Source organism: Podarcis gaigeae, assembly GCF_964106915.1.
Source record: "Podarcis gaigeae genome assembly, chromosome: 11".
In the NCBI taxonomy this organism is placed as follows: domain Eukaryota; kingdom Metazoa; phylum Chordata; class Lepidosauria; order Squamata; family Lacertidae; genus Podarcis; species Podarcis gaigeae.
Window position 1 is genome coordinate 36557797 of NC_139687.1, and position 18102 is coordinate 36575898.

Below are 18102 nucleotides of genomic sequence, written 5' to 3' on the forward strand. Positions count from 1 at the left end.
GTTTTTGCCACCTGCTTTTTTCTTCCTCCCCACTTTGACATCCACATGAATTTAAGCCCAAGAGTCACATAAAATTAGACTTGACTCCTGCTTTTAAGCTATCCAGGGTTATCCAAGTTTACACATAATGAGGATCCTGGTTAGTTTATTAAACAAATAAACTGGTTAGTTTTATTGAACTACAACTCCCATCATCCCTGACCACTGGTCATGCTGGTTAGGAATGATGGGAGTTGTAGTCCAACAACATCTGGAGACCCAAGGTTGAGAAAGGCTGGTTAAAAGCAGGTGTAGATACTTCCTATGTCCTCATGACCACGTCAAAGTGGGTGTGTGGGTGTGTGGGTGTGTGGGTGGGTGTGGGTTTGAAGACCTGAGTATGATGCAGGTTCTTGCACGTGGTGCTAAACCCAAAGTTCAGTATTTGTTTCTGAATTATTTCAATGGATATGAGCTTAATGCTCTGATGATGCAATTTAGCACTGAGTCACAAAAATGGCATGCTCATTTGCAGGCTGAATTGATCTGCGTTATAGCTGGCCACCTCACGAATCTGGTGACATTAGCATGCATCCAGATGGAAAATGATCAAACATCACCAACCTACATTTGTAAGCTGTGTCATGGTGCTGTAAATGCAGCTTGGTTTTAAGATGGGCTCATTTTGAACCTGCCACTGATCCATCAGCTCCCTTATGGACAGATCAGTTTGGTCTTGTGAATCAGCATGAATGACCCAGTCTAATAATCTCTTGGTGCGAATTCTATTGTCTTTCTTATCTTTCTCTCTCTCATGTATTTGCTGCAATAATTACAACCAACTTGTTCAGACAGGATCCCATTGAATATCTCCATGCCATCTTTAGGTTGTGTATTATAGCTCATTCTTGTTGCCCTTGTTCTCAAGTGACGGGAGAAGGATTAGCATACCAAAGATTAGGCTTTAAAATAATACTGAGTGGGTGGACAGACACTCTCTATACTTCACTGGTTGCCTTCTGGGCTGCCATTTGTTCACAGGAAAAGCAGCCAGAGGCTGAGCCTCTGATTCAAAGCACAGTCACCTGGAAGCAACTTCATTAGTATTGATGAGGCCAAGGGAGCAATCCTAACTCCCAGTGGGGGGCAGCAGGGCCACCACCACATCCAAAGCTACACAACATACACCAAGGAACAATTTTTTGTTGAGCCTGCTCCAAGCTAGCACAGCAAATGGGCCAGTTCTCATCCCTCTCTGGCAGCTATAATGGTTTAGGATCCAGTAGATCCAGTTCCAGGCCTTACAGCAGGTACTACTAGTGCAAACTTCACTGACAGTACCCTGTCCACAGTCCACACCAGGGGCAGTGAACTCTGCATCTTCACCAGCAGAGTTGGGGTGAAGGACACCTGTGCTGTATCCTAACTCCCTCCAGCAGCATGGATCAGGGGTTAGGATTGCTGTAGCCATTTCAGAGGTTTGGGGTTTGTGTGTACAATAAGAATAAATGTATATTATTCACAGTAGCCTGCTTTTTTCATTAGGACTTCAAAGTAACTGGTCAAAGAATAAGGAAAATGTAAACAAACATTATAGGGAACTACAGCGTATTAGATGCTGCCATTTGTTCTTCAAGTTTCCCCTCCCAACTCTGTCATTCCTCATCTCAGAAGAAAACTGTTTGTCAGCATTATACGTTTGCTGCTCGTTGCATTTGCCAGACCTGCTTTTTCATATATATAGCCTAAATTACCTGAGAGGGACTTACTCTATAACAGGAACATCCAATGTGAAGCCTTCCAGATATTCTAGGACTCCAATTCCCATCAGCCCCAGCAGAGGCAGAGGAAGTGGGGTGCAGTGGGGCCATCTACCCCAGGTGTCTACACTGAAGGGTGACAAAATGCCAGGCGGGCGTGCCCGAGCAAAGCATCTCTTCTGGGAGTGATGCAGTAGCTTGGGCGTCTGCAGGCTCCGCAGCTTGGAGGCTGAGTGGGAGGAGGCAGACAGACTCCTTGGAGGCCCCACGGAGCATCCTGCCCTGGCTGGCCCCACCCTGCAGGGGACTGGCCCCACCCCTGGGCGCAGGGCACGTGCGCCGCCCCAGGCGCCCGATCAGCTTGCTCCACCGCTGAGCCCCAGTCAACATCAACAATCATCAGGGATGGTGGAACTTGTAGTACAACATCTGGAAGGCAACACATTGACTACCTCTGCTCTGTACCATTCTGTGCTATTAAAATGACATACTTTTTATCTGACAGCCAGCTTCTCAAAGGTCCATTTCTAGTCCTTCTACTCAGGATTTACTTACCCTGCTGTACAGTGCAGTTGTAGTTGCAAAAGCCACATCCATTCTGTTCTCCTGTCTGTTGGTACCATTTTAATTTACAATCACATATGCATGACATTTTAGGGGTTCAGTACGCATAATATGTAGTGCATGCAGTCTCTGCAGTTTGCAGAAGTTTTGCCCAGGCTGGTTCCCCCTCATCCACCAGCCCACATTGCCCACAAAAGCAAGATTAGGATTAAGACAGGCTCTGCTTGCACAATTCATTCCCTCCCCCCCCCCCGTTTTGTCCCTGAAAGCTTCCCCAAAGCATATGGGGCCACCTAAACAATGTGTCTGTCTTGTGGAGGCTATAGTAGGAGAGGGGAATTGCCCAAACTTGGTAAGTGGAACCCTGTTGGATTCAACCCAATAAAAACATAAATAAAAAATTAATTCAGAACATGGAAAACATTAAGATAAGCACCCAGAAGCAAAAACCAAACTGTTCCCTTACACATTGCAATTTACAATTTGCACAATTTGCAATGTACAAGGCACAAACCAATTCTCCCCTTCTTTTCCTTCCTAAGGAAATCTAAACTACGGGCATTTGCACATATCAGTCTTAAATTGCCTTTTAGAAATTATTTATGTTGACATCTGATTCATGTGAAAGAGAAGGCCAAAGAGATGCAATTGTAACATGGATGTTATTTGGCCACGGCAGATTTTGTATTAATAAAAAGCCTGCTTTAAGACTCATTACTGAATCCCCTACTGGGTCAACACTTGTAATTCTAGAAAAGTGGGGACAGGATATTATGGGTCATGTTTTCCTTATGCAAGAAAATGTAGCATCACACCAATAACCAATACATTAAAATTTGTGAAAGTGATTTTGCACCTACAATGGTGACTGTGACACTGCTACTTTTTCAGTGGGGAGGGGAAGTGGAGACTTGTGTGGCATATTCTTACTGCTATAATTCTTTCAGCAAAAGCCTTTGAAGTTTTTTCAAAGGTTTGTTTGCTGGTCATAGAAACGTTTGTTCATTTATAGGGCAAGTAACATCAGAAAGTACCATCTGCTGAGATAGCCATCAAAGTCTCCATGTGCTCTTAAAAAAGCCCGCCCCGCCCCCCCCCCCGATCTTCAGTTAACAACCAGTCTTCCAATGCAATACAGCTACCAGTTTCACTGGCAAAAATCTATAATCGTCAGTGGGAACAGAAATAAGACACCAAATGTTGTGGCTCCTGTATGGCGCAAATTATTTTCCTCCTCCGGTTTTTACTCAGCATTGCCAGTGACCTTTCAAGCACCTTAACCTTGAGCAGTTGCTGTCACTCAATACCTGCCTTACTAGGGATAGGGTAAAATGTTAGAGCCTCCCCACCCTTCCATCTTTTAAATCGCACCTCTTATGACTTCCTGATTCTTATGATTTCATAACTGAATGCTTCATCAGGCTGAACAATTTTAGGGTGAAGACACATTCTCTTTTGTGGGGTAGGATTCATGCTTTCAGCACTAAATGGCCATACCTCTTTTCTCCAGTTTTGTGATTGCCTCCTTCAGGCATGAAAAAAATTCCATTCTCCATATCACAATGCAATATGCTTGCAAAAAGCTCCTAGAAACTGTGTAAGGGGCTGGGAAAAGAGACTCATTGAGACATTATTTATGCCCACTGGTGTGGACAGAACATAGTAGGATGCAGACATTAAAAAGTGCAATACTACCAGTAAAAGAGAATAGCAATTTCACTTTTGGCTCATTCTGTGTGGAACTGATGGGAGTTGTAGTTCAACAACACCCAGAAGGCACCATTTTGGGTAGCCTGGAATAAACAATTAGCAGGCTAGATGGACCAGTGGTCTGACAGCTTCATATGTTTTCTGTGTTGATATATGGTATCTTAATTGCATATAAGGCTTTTTTTTTCTATCCCCTAGAGATTTTTGGAGAATAGTAGCATCACTGCTTGTTACAATGAACTGATTCAAATAGAACATAGCGAGGTGCGATCACAGTTCAAACTACGGTACGTAAAAATGTGTGCGAAAACTGTTCATGTTCTTAACAGAAAGTGTCCTTGGCAGAAAGGAGGCAAGCCAGTCGCTAGCATGCAGCCCAGAGGGGGAGGAGAAAGGGGGGGCGGCAGCAGGAGGGACCGCCTCAGCCCGCCCTAGCCAAAATCTCAGACATATGCTTAAATATTTTAAAAAATCCCCCCGGATGCCCATGTTCCGTGTACAAGACGACCCACAATTTTTTACTTTTGTTTTTTTAAAGCAAATAACCTCATCTTATACACGGAAAAATATGGTAGTTCCAGGATTTGAGAAGTGCAGACCAAATAATTAACCATCCATCAGGAGTAAGTGCTATTTGGGACTTGCACAGGGACTCAGCTTCTAGTCACTTGCCTCAGTCAGACTCCTTATTTCTTAAATTCCAAGTATTCACCTTTCTTCCCTTGGGCTTTAGTTTCTCCTAATCAGAATATCTTCACCTAAGTAGAGCATTTTGTATATAGTTGGTATCACTATGTGAAGCAAACATTTCTTTCATTTTTCTCCTTCTGGGTCCCCCCCCCCAATCTGCTGTTCTTCCACATGGCTTCAGGGAACTTATACCCACCCACTATCTGAGTTTAAGGAGTTGGCCAGATCAGTGGCGTAGCGTGGGGGGTGCAGGGGGGCCGGCTTCACCGGGCGCAACATCTGGGGGTTAGCGTTAGGGGACGCAAATCCACGGGTTAGGGGGTGCAAATTACTTGCCTTGCCCCGGGTGCTGACAACCCACGCTATGCCACTGGGCCAGATGGAACAATTCCCACTCTTCTCCCTCTGCATTTTGTCCTGGGGGGGGGGGGCTCTGCCGCTCCCCACTCCAGAGTCAATTCTGTGGGAAGAGAGAAGGGAAAGTCCTGTTGCCTAAGCAGAAGAACTTGTGCAGGGCGTCCACTAACACGATTCATTATGTCAATCGCACCCAAAATGTTACAAATGTGTGCCCTCTTTTGCAAGTGGAGCTGAGGAGCTGAATCTACATATAGGCAGTGACTATTCTTGACACTTCCAATATGTGTGTGATTGCATGTGCGCGTATTGTGCCAAAACTGGAAGTGACCCAAAAATGTCACAAAAATGGGTGGGGCAGTGTGTTTACAAGCTTTTCCAATGGTGTTTCAAATGTATGTGATTTCACTTCAACATACAGCACCTCAGAGCATAACCCTTGCATAAATGAGGTAAGTGTACTGGGTCCAGAAAATTCTGCTGGCCCCTCTACCCCAAAATGTACCATCAGTATTTGCCATCCACAAGTCAAGGGCCTACCCAATAAATCAAAATAAATTTGACCCCCATGTGATACTAGACTTCTCTCAGCAAGTGCACATTCCACATTGTAACAGGAATGAGGGAGTCATGGGGGTGACTTACAGAGGAGGATTGCTTATCCCCTCCTTCACTTGAGAATCTTCCCCTTTTCCCATTTCCCCTCACTTAAGCTTATTCATTGCTCTGGCTAAAGGAAGCATTTACAGAGAGAGAATAAAACGCAGGAGAAATGCAGACAACCAGTATTTTCTTTACAATATCTACACTGTGAATACATTACATATTGCCTAAGAATCCTCTCCATAGATGTATCGTAGAAAAATACATTGAAAATCCTGGTAGAAATGAAAACATACAAATGCAATACATCTTGCAATGTTTTTAAAATAATTCTTTGTGTTTAGTTCATGCACTGATGTAATCCTGACCTGTTGCACTTGCAGATATTAATGGTGTATAATAACTTGTTAATTTCAGGGCTTGCAATTCAGTGTTCACAGCACTGGAACACTGTCATGAAGCTATAGAAATAACTAGCGAGGATCATGTAATTCAGGTATGGAAAAGGCACATTTTTCTTACTCTTCAGAAACCTGTGTATTGATATATCAGTTGATTGAACACCATTGACTTCTGTGGTTGTATGTAGACGTTTGTGCAATATCCCTCCTTTCCTTCTTAAATATCTTTTGGGGGAGGGAGTTCTACAATGGAAATGTATCTAACAGTATTCATACTGGGGACTGAATGTAGCATAGGCATGCGGAATGCATCTTTAAGTTCACGCTTTCCTTGGTTGCTCACATGGTTTCTTTGGTTTATAGTATGTCAATCCAGCCTTTGAACGGATGATGGGCTATCAAAAGGGAGAGCTAATAGGAAAGGAACTCACTGAGCTTCCAAAGAGTGACAAAAACCGTGTGGACCTACTGGACACGATCAACACTTGTATAAAAAAAGGAAAAGTAGGTGACTAGCTAAATTCTACCTCCTGCCTCCTTAAACCTCCTTAAACTGAACAGACCTTTGAGATCATTTTCCTCTGTTGGTAAATTACAAATCTAGGACACCTTAACTTTATTGGAGAACATGTGCAATTGGATAACCCTGTAACAAAACTGTAAGAGGGAAGGAATTGTGTGTGTGCATGCATAAAATCTGCTTTTGTGCAGAGTTTATTGCCATGTGGAGATTCTGGGATGATGGATTCTCTGCTTGTAGCTTGCTGTCAGTGCATCTATGATTCTCTCACGTAAAAGGTGTCTGAGAGTGTGGTGTCACAAAATGCTACCAGCTTAGAAATGTTTATTTTAATCTCGCCAATTCTATGTATTCTATGTTAATTGAGATTAACACAAAGCATTAGGCATTATAATACCGTAAAATTAAAAGATGATTGGACTAAATTTCTAAACTATATCGAGAACAATCTTGGAATTAAGAACCTAACAGTAGACGATAATTAAATCCTACGAAGTTTAGAGCTATAGTAAGAATAACTGCAGAAGATATATGAGAGTATATAATCCTAAGCCGAGGTGAATGGAAGTCGACTATGTGTAAGTGTAAATGTCAAAGTTTCTTTTTCTTCTTTCTGGCTTGTATTCTTGTTGTTTGCTCTTATTTTTCTTTTCTTCTTTTTATTTCCTATTTCTTTTTTTGATCTAGATATGTATATTACTTTTTTGGATCTGTGTATATGTGTATCTTTCTTAAATAAAGTATTTTATAAGTTTCAAAAAAAAAATACTCAAAAAAAAAAAGAAATGTTTATTTTAAGAAAGGGGTTTGTGATCTGAGCTTACTAGAATGTTGTTTTCACTCAACTTGTTTAGGAATGGCAAGGAGTTTATTATGCACGGAGGAAATCAGGAGACAGTATCCAACAGCATGTGAAGATAACGCCTGTAACCGGCCAAGGAGGGTAAGTTTGTTAATTAAAAGTGCACTCTGTTGTAATGGTTTTCTCTGTTATACATATGTATATAAATAGATGGAATCAGGTTATGGATGACTGTGAATATATACACCTATATGCATAATTATATTTCTATCAAATATAATAATTCCATATAATAGTGCCATGTTTCTTGGCACAGGTCTGGGCTTTACAGCTCTGTGTCTGAGTGTGTATTTCTTCTCTCTCAGTGCTTTCCCTAGGAAAACCTGCGTTTCACCGCCAAATCAGAGTAAATGGCAATTAGGTTTTCTGCAGATTGGACCCAGTTTTATGTGTTTGATTCCCCTGAATCTCTGTTCTATAAGCTGGGTTTTCTGTTTGCTTGTTTTAGGATGTGTTTTTTAACAATATTAAAATAATAATAACAGTACACCGCTTGTATAAATGCTTTAAGATAAAATAAATATTATCCCTGTCTCCCTCCCACCAGCTGCTAATCCTCAACTGTACTTCACCTGTGACTCTCACCAAATGCTAGTGCCATTGCCAAGGCACAAGCCTTCGATTACCTGGATTACCTGAGAGTCAAACTACATGTGATGTGGAAATTCCACGACTGGAACACCCATCAAAGCAGCCTTGGGGTTAGGGGCAAATAGTTGAAATAGGGGCAAATAGTTGAATTCCCCTATGCATCTCTGATTCAAACTACTCTCCATACGTTTTCATAGAAAAAAAAGCTGTGAGGAGTTTCAGACTGCAATCTTGTGCACCTTTACTAAAGAGTAAGTTCCCCTGAATTTAGGAGAGCTACTCACATAGGATTCCACTGCTAGTCATGGAATTCCCATGTTGCACATAGTTAGACTCATAGTTGTCCTTAAATAAGGTCTCATCTCTCAGTCTCATTCTTTAAAATGTGAACATAATTGACCTATTCTGTAGGATGAGATGAATAAACCAGTGACAATAATAATTATAGGATTTTTTTAATTTGGAAAAAAAATATTGAATTTTATGCAATCTGTATAATTATAATAAGTCAACAGCATCATATGACTGAATATTGTCCTGATACTTATCATTCCAAAACATCACAGATTAAAAAAAACACTCTAAAAAATGTTTCCGTTATTTGCTCTTCTGCAATATGTTAATTTAGACATTAGATTTTTTCAAACCTTTCTGACAGTGATGGATTAGTTAATTAACAGGTTTCTTTTAATTAATCAGATCTGAATTTTTTATTTAAAGTAGATGGTAACAATTTAATCACCAGTTGTGCCAAAATTATTTTATTTAGTAACAGTGCTTTTGTTGTTTTTGTTAATATTGGCAGGAAAATCCGTCATTTTGTATCTATCAAGAAGCTATGTTGCACCAATGACAGCAACAAACAGGTACTGTGTTTTCTTTGTAGTATACAACCGCCTTTCTTGATATCCCATAGTAATAACTGTTTTTCTTCACACAGCCAGTACATTATGTAATATTTAAAATATGAGTGCCAAAACATACTATCTGGAAGACTTCACCAGGTAGCATGCAAGTTTATTTGACCAAGCAAAATGACTGGGCCAGATTTTGGGGAGAGAATTATGCAGTCTTTCAAGTTACACAGAATACATCATGTAGCAGAATTTGGTCCTAGGGAAAGCTAAATTGTTTACAGGTGCAAATAGAGTTGTCAGAAGAAAAGGAAGCACACATCTGCATACCACAAGGTTGTCTGTGCAGCTAAGGTTTAGCTAAATCAGAAGTTTATGTGTCTATTTCCTTTTCTTTTTTTCACATGACACCAGACCTACAAGACCCATCATGATGAAAAGTGTGCAGGAGACCAGTTTCAGTCAGGTTAGAGAATAATCTTTCTTCAAATGGCATCATTTTATAATCATCTAAATTCTCTCAGCAGTGTGTATGTATATATATTTAAGTACCATCAAGGATCTAGCAGAACTGGTACTTTTCCCCCTGAGGGCTTTCCTAGAATTATGCCTACAGATTATGCCTTCTGCCATGTTGGATGGTAGATGCAAAGAGATGCCTGTCTCTCAACAGATTTGCAGGTAGAGAATGTAATCCATTATGTATTGAAATGTGCTTTACATGGTGGTTCAAGGGCAAAATTTTTGAGAAACATTTTGCTAGCTTAACAACCTACTCTGATCAAGAAAATAATTTTTCTTAAATATATTTATCCGTAAATGAGAAATTAGTTAAAACAAATGTGTGTGTGAAAATAAATTCTGGCCACTTTTAAAATACCTTCCTGTAATATTTCTAGACTCTCACTCCTTCAGATGCAAGAACAGGAGAAAAGAATCTATTGATGTCAAATCAATAACTTCTCGAAGCAGCGATGGTAAGGACACCAATGTGTGGAGAATATTTCTAGCAGTTCAGGATCCTGGATTAGATTGCTGCTGCTACTGCCACTGTTCATTTTTGAAGATTTGAGAGAGAGGCACTTGATGTGTCTTCAAGGTTTTTGTTAAAAGTAGCTCCCTATTGTCTGGGCTATTGAGCAACAATAATAGAAAGCAGTACAATTTAGAACAGTGGAAAGTATTTGGGGGCAGAGGTGTCTCCATCTTTTACTGGCAAATAATTTATTACTCTCTAAGAACATAGGATGGGACCGTAGCTTCTTTATTTATTTTATTACATTTATATCCTGCCTTTCTTTCATCATGGAACTCAAGGTAGACCCACACATCTAAAATAATGCAATGTACGAGGATGTAGATTTTTACTTTTGTTTGTTTTAAATGCCAAAATGTTTCTGTTTAATGGCAGCCCCAAGTTTACAGAATCGTCGGTATTCATCAATGGCAAGAATACACTCCATGACGATAGAAGCCCCAATCACAAAGGTAAGAGTCAACAACTTTCTGATTAAATTTCACACACATCAACAATCGGGACAGATACAGCAAGGCTTGTCAAGGCATTCAGATATCTTAAGATGCGCTCAGCCAACACAGTATGTCTGACATCACCCCAATGACCTGGTTTGCATGTAACACTAAGCCAAACCATGGCTAAGTGTGAGCATGATAGTGTGCATGTACTCTCAGTTAAAATCATAACTGCTTCACTCCCCCTCCAGTTATCCAGCTGTTACGCTACCTGGAATTATGTCATGGTTTGGCCCGGCATTATATTGCTGTAGGCAAACTATGAGTTGTAGCCACTATTTGTTTTTCGCTTACTATTCATGGTTTGTCTTGGATACACAAACCATGAGCATGGGACATAACACTACATGCATACTGGACCAATAACTATGTAGTTTCTACTATAGCAGATAAATAAAAGGTGCAGCAACTTAAAGCCCAGCTAATTTTAAGATGTTGCTTATCAAACACATGAATGGAGACCATGCTATTTATTTATTCAGATGCCTCTAATAACTTCTTGTAAACATGTCCTTTTAAATTCACAAGAAATGTATCAAGGATGTTTTTTCTCAAATAGTAACTAATGCTTTATCTATATAAACTATTATTACATAATAGAACTGCCCAAGTTGAATCAGTAATCAACTAAGAGCGCACTCCTGTACATGTTCACTTAGAAGCAAGTACCGCTGAATTCAATAGGGTTTACTCCCAGGAAAGAAGGAATAGGATTACAGGAACAAACTTTAATTGCTTAATTGTGATGCCAATTTTAATCATGTAGGTAAGTGGTTTTCAACCAGTGTGCCGTCGGACCCTACGATGCCTTGGAAAAAAATAATAATATTATAATTTATTACTTATACCCTGTCCATCTGGCCAGGCCTCCCCAACCACTCTGGGCTGCTTCCAACAGAATATTAAAAACAATAAAATATCAAACATAAAAAACTTCCCTAAACAGGGCTACCTTTAGATGTCTTCTAAAAGTCAGATAATTGTTTATTTCTTTGACATCTGGTGGGAGGGCATTCCACAGGGCGGGCGCCACTACCAAGAAGGCCCTCTGCCTGGTTCCCTGTAACCTCACCAACACTTTGAAGTGTGCTCGGAAACATACTGGGAGCCAATGTAGGTCTTTCAGGACCAGTGTTATATGGTCTTGGCGACCACTCCCAGTCACCAGTCTAGCTGCCGCATTCTGGATTAATTGCAGTTTCTGAGTCACCTTCAAAGGCAGCCCCACCTAGAGCGCATTGCAGTAGCCCAAACGGTCAGGGGTGCCGCAGGCAACACTGCCCTCTCTCCCTCTTTACTTCCCTCCTTCTTCTGATGCCCTCTCATGTCTCTGCCTCCCAAAGGCTTGCATAGCTGTTTATTGCAACAGCCCAGGCTATAAGCTCCACAGGCAAATGGTGCCTCTGGCAGGCACCTCTCTTTGGGGCGGAGGGGGGGCACTTCCTGGAGAACTCACTAGGAGAGGGGAGAGGAGAAGAAGCTGAGGGAACGCTTCACGGGGAAGGTGTTCAAAAAAGGGTGAGAAGCTGCCAGCGTTGCAGGCAAGGGGTAACATAACTGGGCTCCTGAGTCCCACAGGGGTGCCGCAGAAAGAATGTAGTTGGTTAAGGGAGCTGTAGACTCAAAAAGGTTGAAAACCTCTGATGTAGGCAAATTGTAATCAGTTGTTAATGGTACATTTGTTACTGTTTAGTGTCTATTTTGCACTCATTGTAACAGGGCTTGAAAATATAAAATACAGTCTGTCCCTATAACAGTAAGTGTTTTTGCTTATAAGTTTTAAATTATCATAGTACTTTCAATATTCTCAAAAAGGCACCTATTTTGAATTTTTAGCAATACATTAATCTAAATGGTAAATTAATTAGTTAATTATTTAAATAAGATGATTAATCAACTGCTTTATTCATCTGATGTTCCTTTTACATACTAATTCCTTAATGGTTTCATGTAGACTAAAAATGAGCAATAGCTCTGTTATATGTTTTTCCTTTCTGTTTGTAACCCCGTAGGTCATTAATATAATCAATTCCGCTCAAGAAAACAGCCCTGTAACTGTAGCAGAGGCCTTGGATCGGGTTTTGGAAATCTTACGGACAACAGAACTTTACTCTCCTCAGTTAGGTACCAAAGATGAGGATCCTCACACTAGTGATCTTGTTGGAGGTCTGATGACTGTGAGTAAGAAGACACATATCAAACAACCAATTTCACTCACTGTTGTGGGGTGTTTCAGCTGAGCTGATGTCCTAAGCAAAATTCCTGTGGCTTCTCAATTGCCTCATTACATTGATAGTACTACAAACCATAACATTCCGTCAGCCTTCTGTTGCTGGTGCTTGTTGTGGTAAAAACTGTTAAGATTTATGTAAGCAGCATATGGAACGCACAGTAGGAGGAATATATTGAACTTTGCCCTGGTTCACCAAAGTGGAGCTCTGTGGATACAGAAAATTGCCTCTGTAAACTGCTCCAGATAAGCAGCCTTGAAGGAGGAGAGCATGCAGCTTTAATGTCTGATTGAATTCTCAGTGGTGGTGCAAGTTTTATAGCGTATTTATTTAAGCAAGCATTCACGCATTCATTGTATGTGCTTTTCTAATTATTTGGAGCATAATTTATATTGCTTAGGGCATAAACGTAATGATACCCTAATCCTAATCTTCCCTAACCTTTTGTGGCTTGATCACAATGTCTTTTAAGAGTGCACCCTTCTCCTTTTTTCCTTGGTGTGTGGAATCCGGCAGCGTGCAAATATTTTTTGTTTTATTTCAGGATGGCTTGAGAAGGCTGTCAGGAAATGAGTATGTATTTTCCAAAAGTAAGTTCCCACGTCCAACTCTCTTTAACACATGCCTGTTTTATTTGTTGCTGTTGTTGCAAAGCAATTAAGTCTTGCCGAAAATCACTGGTGCAGAGAATCCTTCAAACACACAATAAAAGGTCCAGTTCTTACACAGCAGTTACTTGATTCAGTAAGGAATATCTATGTATGGAAGATGTTGAGGCTTATCTTGGTGGGTATATCCAGCTGTGTCATATGTTCAACTTGACCCCGTTGAACTGGCTCATTGCATCTTCTTGATGGGCTTATACATCCCCATTCAGGGTCACCAGTTGTTACATGTGATTTGCTGCCTGCAACTAGAGGTGTATCAGGACCAGAGAAGACAGTGTTGGAAAACACAAGCTGGGCGATAGGAGTGTGTTAAACACAGAATTGCCCCAGTAACATAGAAAGAGGGTGCCTGGGCATAAAAACTGCAGGGAGGTAAACTACAGGTGAGGGCAGTGCCTTACCACCATGCATGCCACCTTTGCATATGCACCTCCCCACTCCACATCAGGGCAGTTCCATTTACACACACATGAGATTGTAGCCTCTGGATTGGATCCTGATATAGTTATGCAAAGATTAGACCCATTGAAATCAATGAATCACAACGAACAAGTCCCACTGATTTCAGTTACTAAGCGTGGATTCATCCCGTCGTGTCTACCTTGGTCCAAATACTTAATTTCTACTAAGGATTCTTCAGTGTGGTGTAGTGGTTAGAGTGGTGGACTAGGACCTGGGAGACCAGGGTTCACATCCCCACTTGGGCATGAAACTCATTGGGTGGCTGTGGGCCAGTTGCTGCCCCTCTGCCTAACTTATAGGGTTGTTATGTGGATTAACTGAGGAGGAAGAGGAGAACCATGTGCCCCACATTGAGCTCCTTAGAGGAAAAGGCAGAAATATAATTGAAATAAATAAATTTATCATTTCGACAGATACCACGAACCAGAGCCATGGTCACCTCTCTGTGCCAATTACTATCAATGACGTTCCACCCTGTATTGCACGCTTACTGGATAATGAAGAGAGCTGGGACTTCAACATTTTTGAACTGGAAGCTGTTACAAATAAAAGGCAAGCCTTCTCTCTGCATTGTGTTAAATAGAGGTATAGAAGTGGAAGGTGTTGCTGAACAAGCTGTGGCACAAATTAAGCTTGTGTCATCTATGACTTGCTTAGTTGTAGCTGCCTGTCTCTGGCAGTTGTTGATACAAGAAGCTAGGAGTAACTTGTGCTTCCCCCTCCTGTGCTTCCTGGTGGATGTGTGGAGTGGGCATGATTCCCAAAGCTGCCAGAATAATACCCTTTTTACTTCATGTTACATTTGTTGTGGTTAGTTTAGCAAGAGCAGGATAGATCTATATGCAGCTCCATCCTTTCTGTCTTGCGAGTCCCTTCAAGAGCTACTACATGGTGCCACCAATCTTTCTTTCTTTCTTTCTTTCTTTCTTTCTTTCTTTCTTTCTTTCTTTCTTTCTTTCTTTCTCTCTCTTCACTTCCCATTGAAATTAAGCCCCTATGACCCCTTGCCTCTTCAGGCCAGAATACATTAAATACAGTTTGAGGTGTTAAAGCTTTGCCCCCCCCCCCCTCAAACTGTCAGCCCTCCTAAAATGCTGCTCAGCTGCTGTTTGGCACAGAAAAGTAACTGCCATTGACATTGATGACAGCTTCTCATCTGTGCCAAACAGCAACTGAGAGAGGGAGCTCTTAATTTGAACTACAGCACTGGAAGATAGTGCTAACCCTTCATGCCTTTGTGCCATGGTCCTGATCCTAATTGCCCCCATGTGGCTGCTGTTTTTAAAAAAGGACTGCACAATGCCAAGCTGTGCATTTCACGTCATGTAATTTGGCTCTTCCTTTCATTCCTTCCTTTTATATAAGTCTCCCCACTGTCAAAAGGCTGATTGTCAACTTCACATGGCAAGCAAGCACACACAGGGATAGTGGTGAAATGTATCCAGTAAATGGAAGCTGTTGCTAACCAAAGTCTGCAAGAGCAAGAAGACTGATAACGAGTGCCTTTCCTGCCTTGTTTTACCATCTCCCTTTCCAATTATGTTTCAGGCCACTGGTTTACCTGGGTCTGAAAACCTTTGCCCGCTTTGGTGTCTGCGAATTTTTAAACTGTCCCGAAGCCACACTGCGAGCCTGGTTCCAGGTGATTGAAGCCAACTACCACTCCTCCAATTCCTATCATAACTCCACTCATGCAGCTGATGTCTTGCATGCCACAGCTTTCTTTCTGGGGAAAGAGAGAGTTAAGGTACAATTTTTGCTGAGATTTCCTATACTTATGTTCAACAAGTTATGACCGGGTGTTTCCATGGTATTTATTTGAAGTCCCTCACTGCGCTGCTTACTATCTGAGAGTAGTTATACAATCATTTTTATATGGAAAAATGTCACTATGTGGTGGCATCTCCCAATAATTTTTCTATGGTTATTGATATTTATAAACCAGCAGTGGGGAACCTTTGGCCATGAGTCTAAGTAGACACACTGGGCTTCCCCATTTTGGCGAAGCCATGCCCACATGCCCTACACTTGATGTCATATATGAGGTGTGGGGCATGTAGTGCAGCTGATTATCAGGGAACTGTGCATGGGGCACACAAAGCATTGACAATCAACTAATGGTCAGTGCTTACATAGCTTTATTCATAACGCTATACAAAAACAGATTACTTGACATTGTTGTGATGTCAGGTGATTTGACAGGTGGAAGGAATAAGAATCTGGTCTGCTGGCCAGATCCAAACCCCCAGCTCTGTTGTAAATGGATTTTCAGAAGATGAAAATGAGCTGCATCTATGTAGCCATTGAAACTAATGCTGCATTCCCCATAGTTATGGGTGGATTACACTGGATGGGTAAATTTCCCATCGTGAAAATTACAAGAAACTCCTGCCTCTAGATTCTACAAACTCACCCAGACTTGCATATCAGTGACTCTACCGGTGATTACTGTTACATTTTTATTTTGATAAATACTGTATAGGTGAACGAGACTTAATTCTTTCTTGTAGGCAAGCCTTGATCATTTAGATGAAGTGGCTGCATTAATAGCTGCAACAGTTCATGATGTGGACCACCCAGGACGGACCAATTCTTTCCTGTGCAACGCAAGCAGTGAGCTTGCTGTACTCTACAATGACACGGCTGTGTTGGAAAGCCATCACACAGCTCTGGCGTTCCAGCTCACCGTAAAAGACAACAAGTGCAACATTTTCAAAAGTCTCAATAGGTTAGCTTCCTCACAGTTCTCTTTGTTTTGAGTACATGAAGATACATTTTTTGTGGTTGTGTGCGAGATCTGCCTCCCCCCCCCCCCCAAAAAAATTTCTGTTTATAGATGGATGTCTGGAATTTTGTGTCAACAATCACATCAGTGCTCCAGAATGCAGAGGGTTGGCCTATATGAGATTGCTAGCATTCATCAGCATATGTCCAAAACTTGGGTTTTTCTTTTCTTTTCCACACATTTATCTGCTATGGTCAGCATTCTCATGGGAATGTTGCCTTTCTCCAAATTTTGGACACTTATTGTAACATACATATAGTTAAAAAAACACACACAACCCAAGCACCTCTATCTTCCATATCTGTGCAGTGTGTACCAATTATATTCCAAGTTGAAGTGTTATGAAAATGTATTTCTTCTCCAGAAATTTGGGATATTTGCTATTTTTTAGGGGAAATAGTTGGGCCTGTACCTTAGGATTACCTAGATGAATACTTACTCACTTTGTATGAATATGTGAAAGTGATTACAAGGGATGTATTCATAATGTGATTCTTTGGCTGGAATGTTAAATGTGAATTTGGAGGCCTGATACCATACCTGGGAAATAGTGAATGGCTGCAGATGGTGAGCCACACTACTGCTTAGCCAAGATTCCTCTTTTTTAACAGTATTTGATAACTTTCTTTAGAGCAATTTTAGCCCACTCCTGCTCTATCTCCTTTTATAATCCTTTCTCTTAAACCTTCCTGCTTCCCGTGGGGATCCAAATGTTCTGAGTTCTTAAACACTCTTCTTTTCCCTTTTCCCAGAAATCATTACCGAACGCTTCGTCAGGCAATTATCGACATGGTTTTGGCAACAGAAATGACAAAGCATTTTGAGCATGTGAACAAGTTTGTGAACAGCATCACCAAGCCCATGTCCTCGGAAGAAGCACAGGTATTTTAAGTAGATGTATATTATGTGCATTTCAGTGGCACTTTCTTTTCATATTACCAGAATTCATACATCCACAACCAGGATCTGTGTTTTATGCTATTAGGTGCAAACAATGTCCAGGTGCTCAATCTCATAATAATATATTACACAATGTGCATTGTTTCTCTTCCGCTGATGGAAGGCATATAGAGCAAAAAAATACAGTAACTGGATTGCATGAACCAAATGTCACATAATACATCACATTGTCATACAATAAAACCACAATAAAAGGGACATATAACAAGGTAGGCTCTCTTGTACTGCTTCCTAAAACAACCAGGTTTGTGCAGGGTTGTTTCTTATATTAAGGTGTAGTTTAAAAGCGTTATGATAGTGTTTTCATAGCAGCTGTGAGCAGTTATGCTAACCCCCCACATTTAACTATGTATCTGCATTTCAGAATGAGGGTAGTGACTGTGAATGTACAACCAATCTCAAGAACATTCCAGATAACCAGACGTTGATTAAGCGCATGATGATCAAATGTGCAGATGTTGCAAATCCATGTCGCCCTCTAGAACTGTGTATTGAATGGGCTGGGAGGATTTCAGAAGAATATTTTGCACAGGTATGGCTTTATAATTTTTAAAACTGAATACTAACATAGC

At 41.0% G+C, this 18102-nt stretch overlaps 1 protein-coding gene and 1 long non-coding RNA gene across 3 annotated transcripts in view; one reads left to right on the plus strand and one right to left on the minus strand.

Annotated features, from left to right (window-relative positions):
• The window catches only part of PDE8B (phosphodiesterase 8B), a 43042-nt gene that overhangs the window by 19996 nt on the left and 4944 nt on the right, over positions 1-18102 (plus strand). For both annotated transcript variants that reach the window (XM_083703765.1, XM_083703764.1), the window contains exons 6-20: positions 4212-4300; positions 6081-6159; positions 6428-6568; positions 7439-7527; positions 8843-8903; positions 9306-9357; positions 9791-9868; positions 10303-10379; positions 12437-12601; positions 13200-13245; positions 14199-14337; positions 15334-15532; positions 16296-16513; positions 17323-17452; positions 17895-18062. In XM_083703765.1, coding sequence (XP_083559891.1) covers positions 4212-4300; positions 6081-6159; positions 6428-6568; positions 7439-7527; positions 8843-8903; positions 9306-9357; positions 9791-9868; positions 10303-10379; positions 12437-12601; positions 13200-13245; positions 14199-14337; positions 15334-15532; positions 16296-16513; positions 17323-17452; positions 17895-18062 — 1731 coding nt within the window. The remainder of the gene's footprint in view (positions 1-4211; positions 4301-6080; positions 6160-6427; positions 6569-7438; positions 7528-8842; positions 8904-9305; positions 9358-9790; positions 9869-10302; positions 10380-12436; positions 12602-13199; positions 13246-14198; positions 14338-15333; positions 15533-16295; positions 16514-17322; positions 17453-17894; positions 18063-18102) is intronic.
• Positions 13265-15511, minus strand: LOC310827616. Its single transcript, XR_014556466.1, has 2 exons — positions 15347-15511; positions 13265-13568 (listed from the first exon to the last, which is right to left on the minus strand). It is a non-coding gene; the product is annotated as an uncharacterized lncRNA (long non-coding RNA).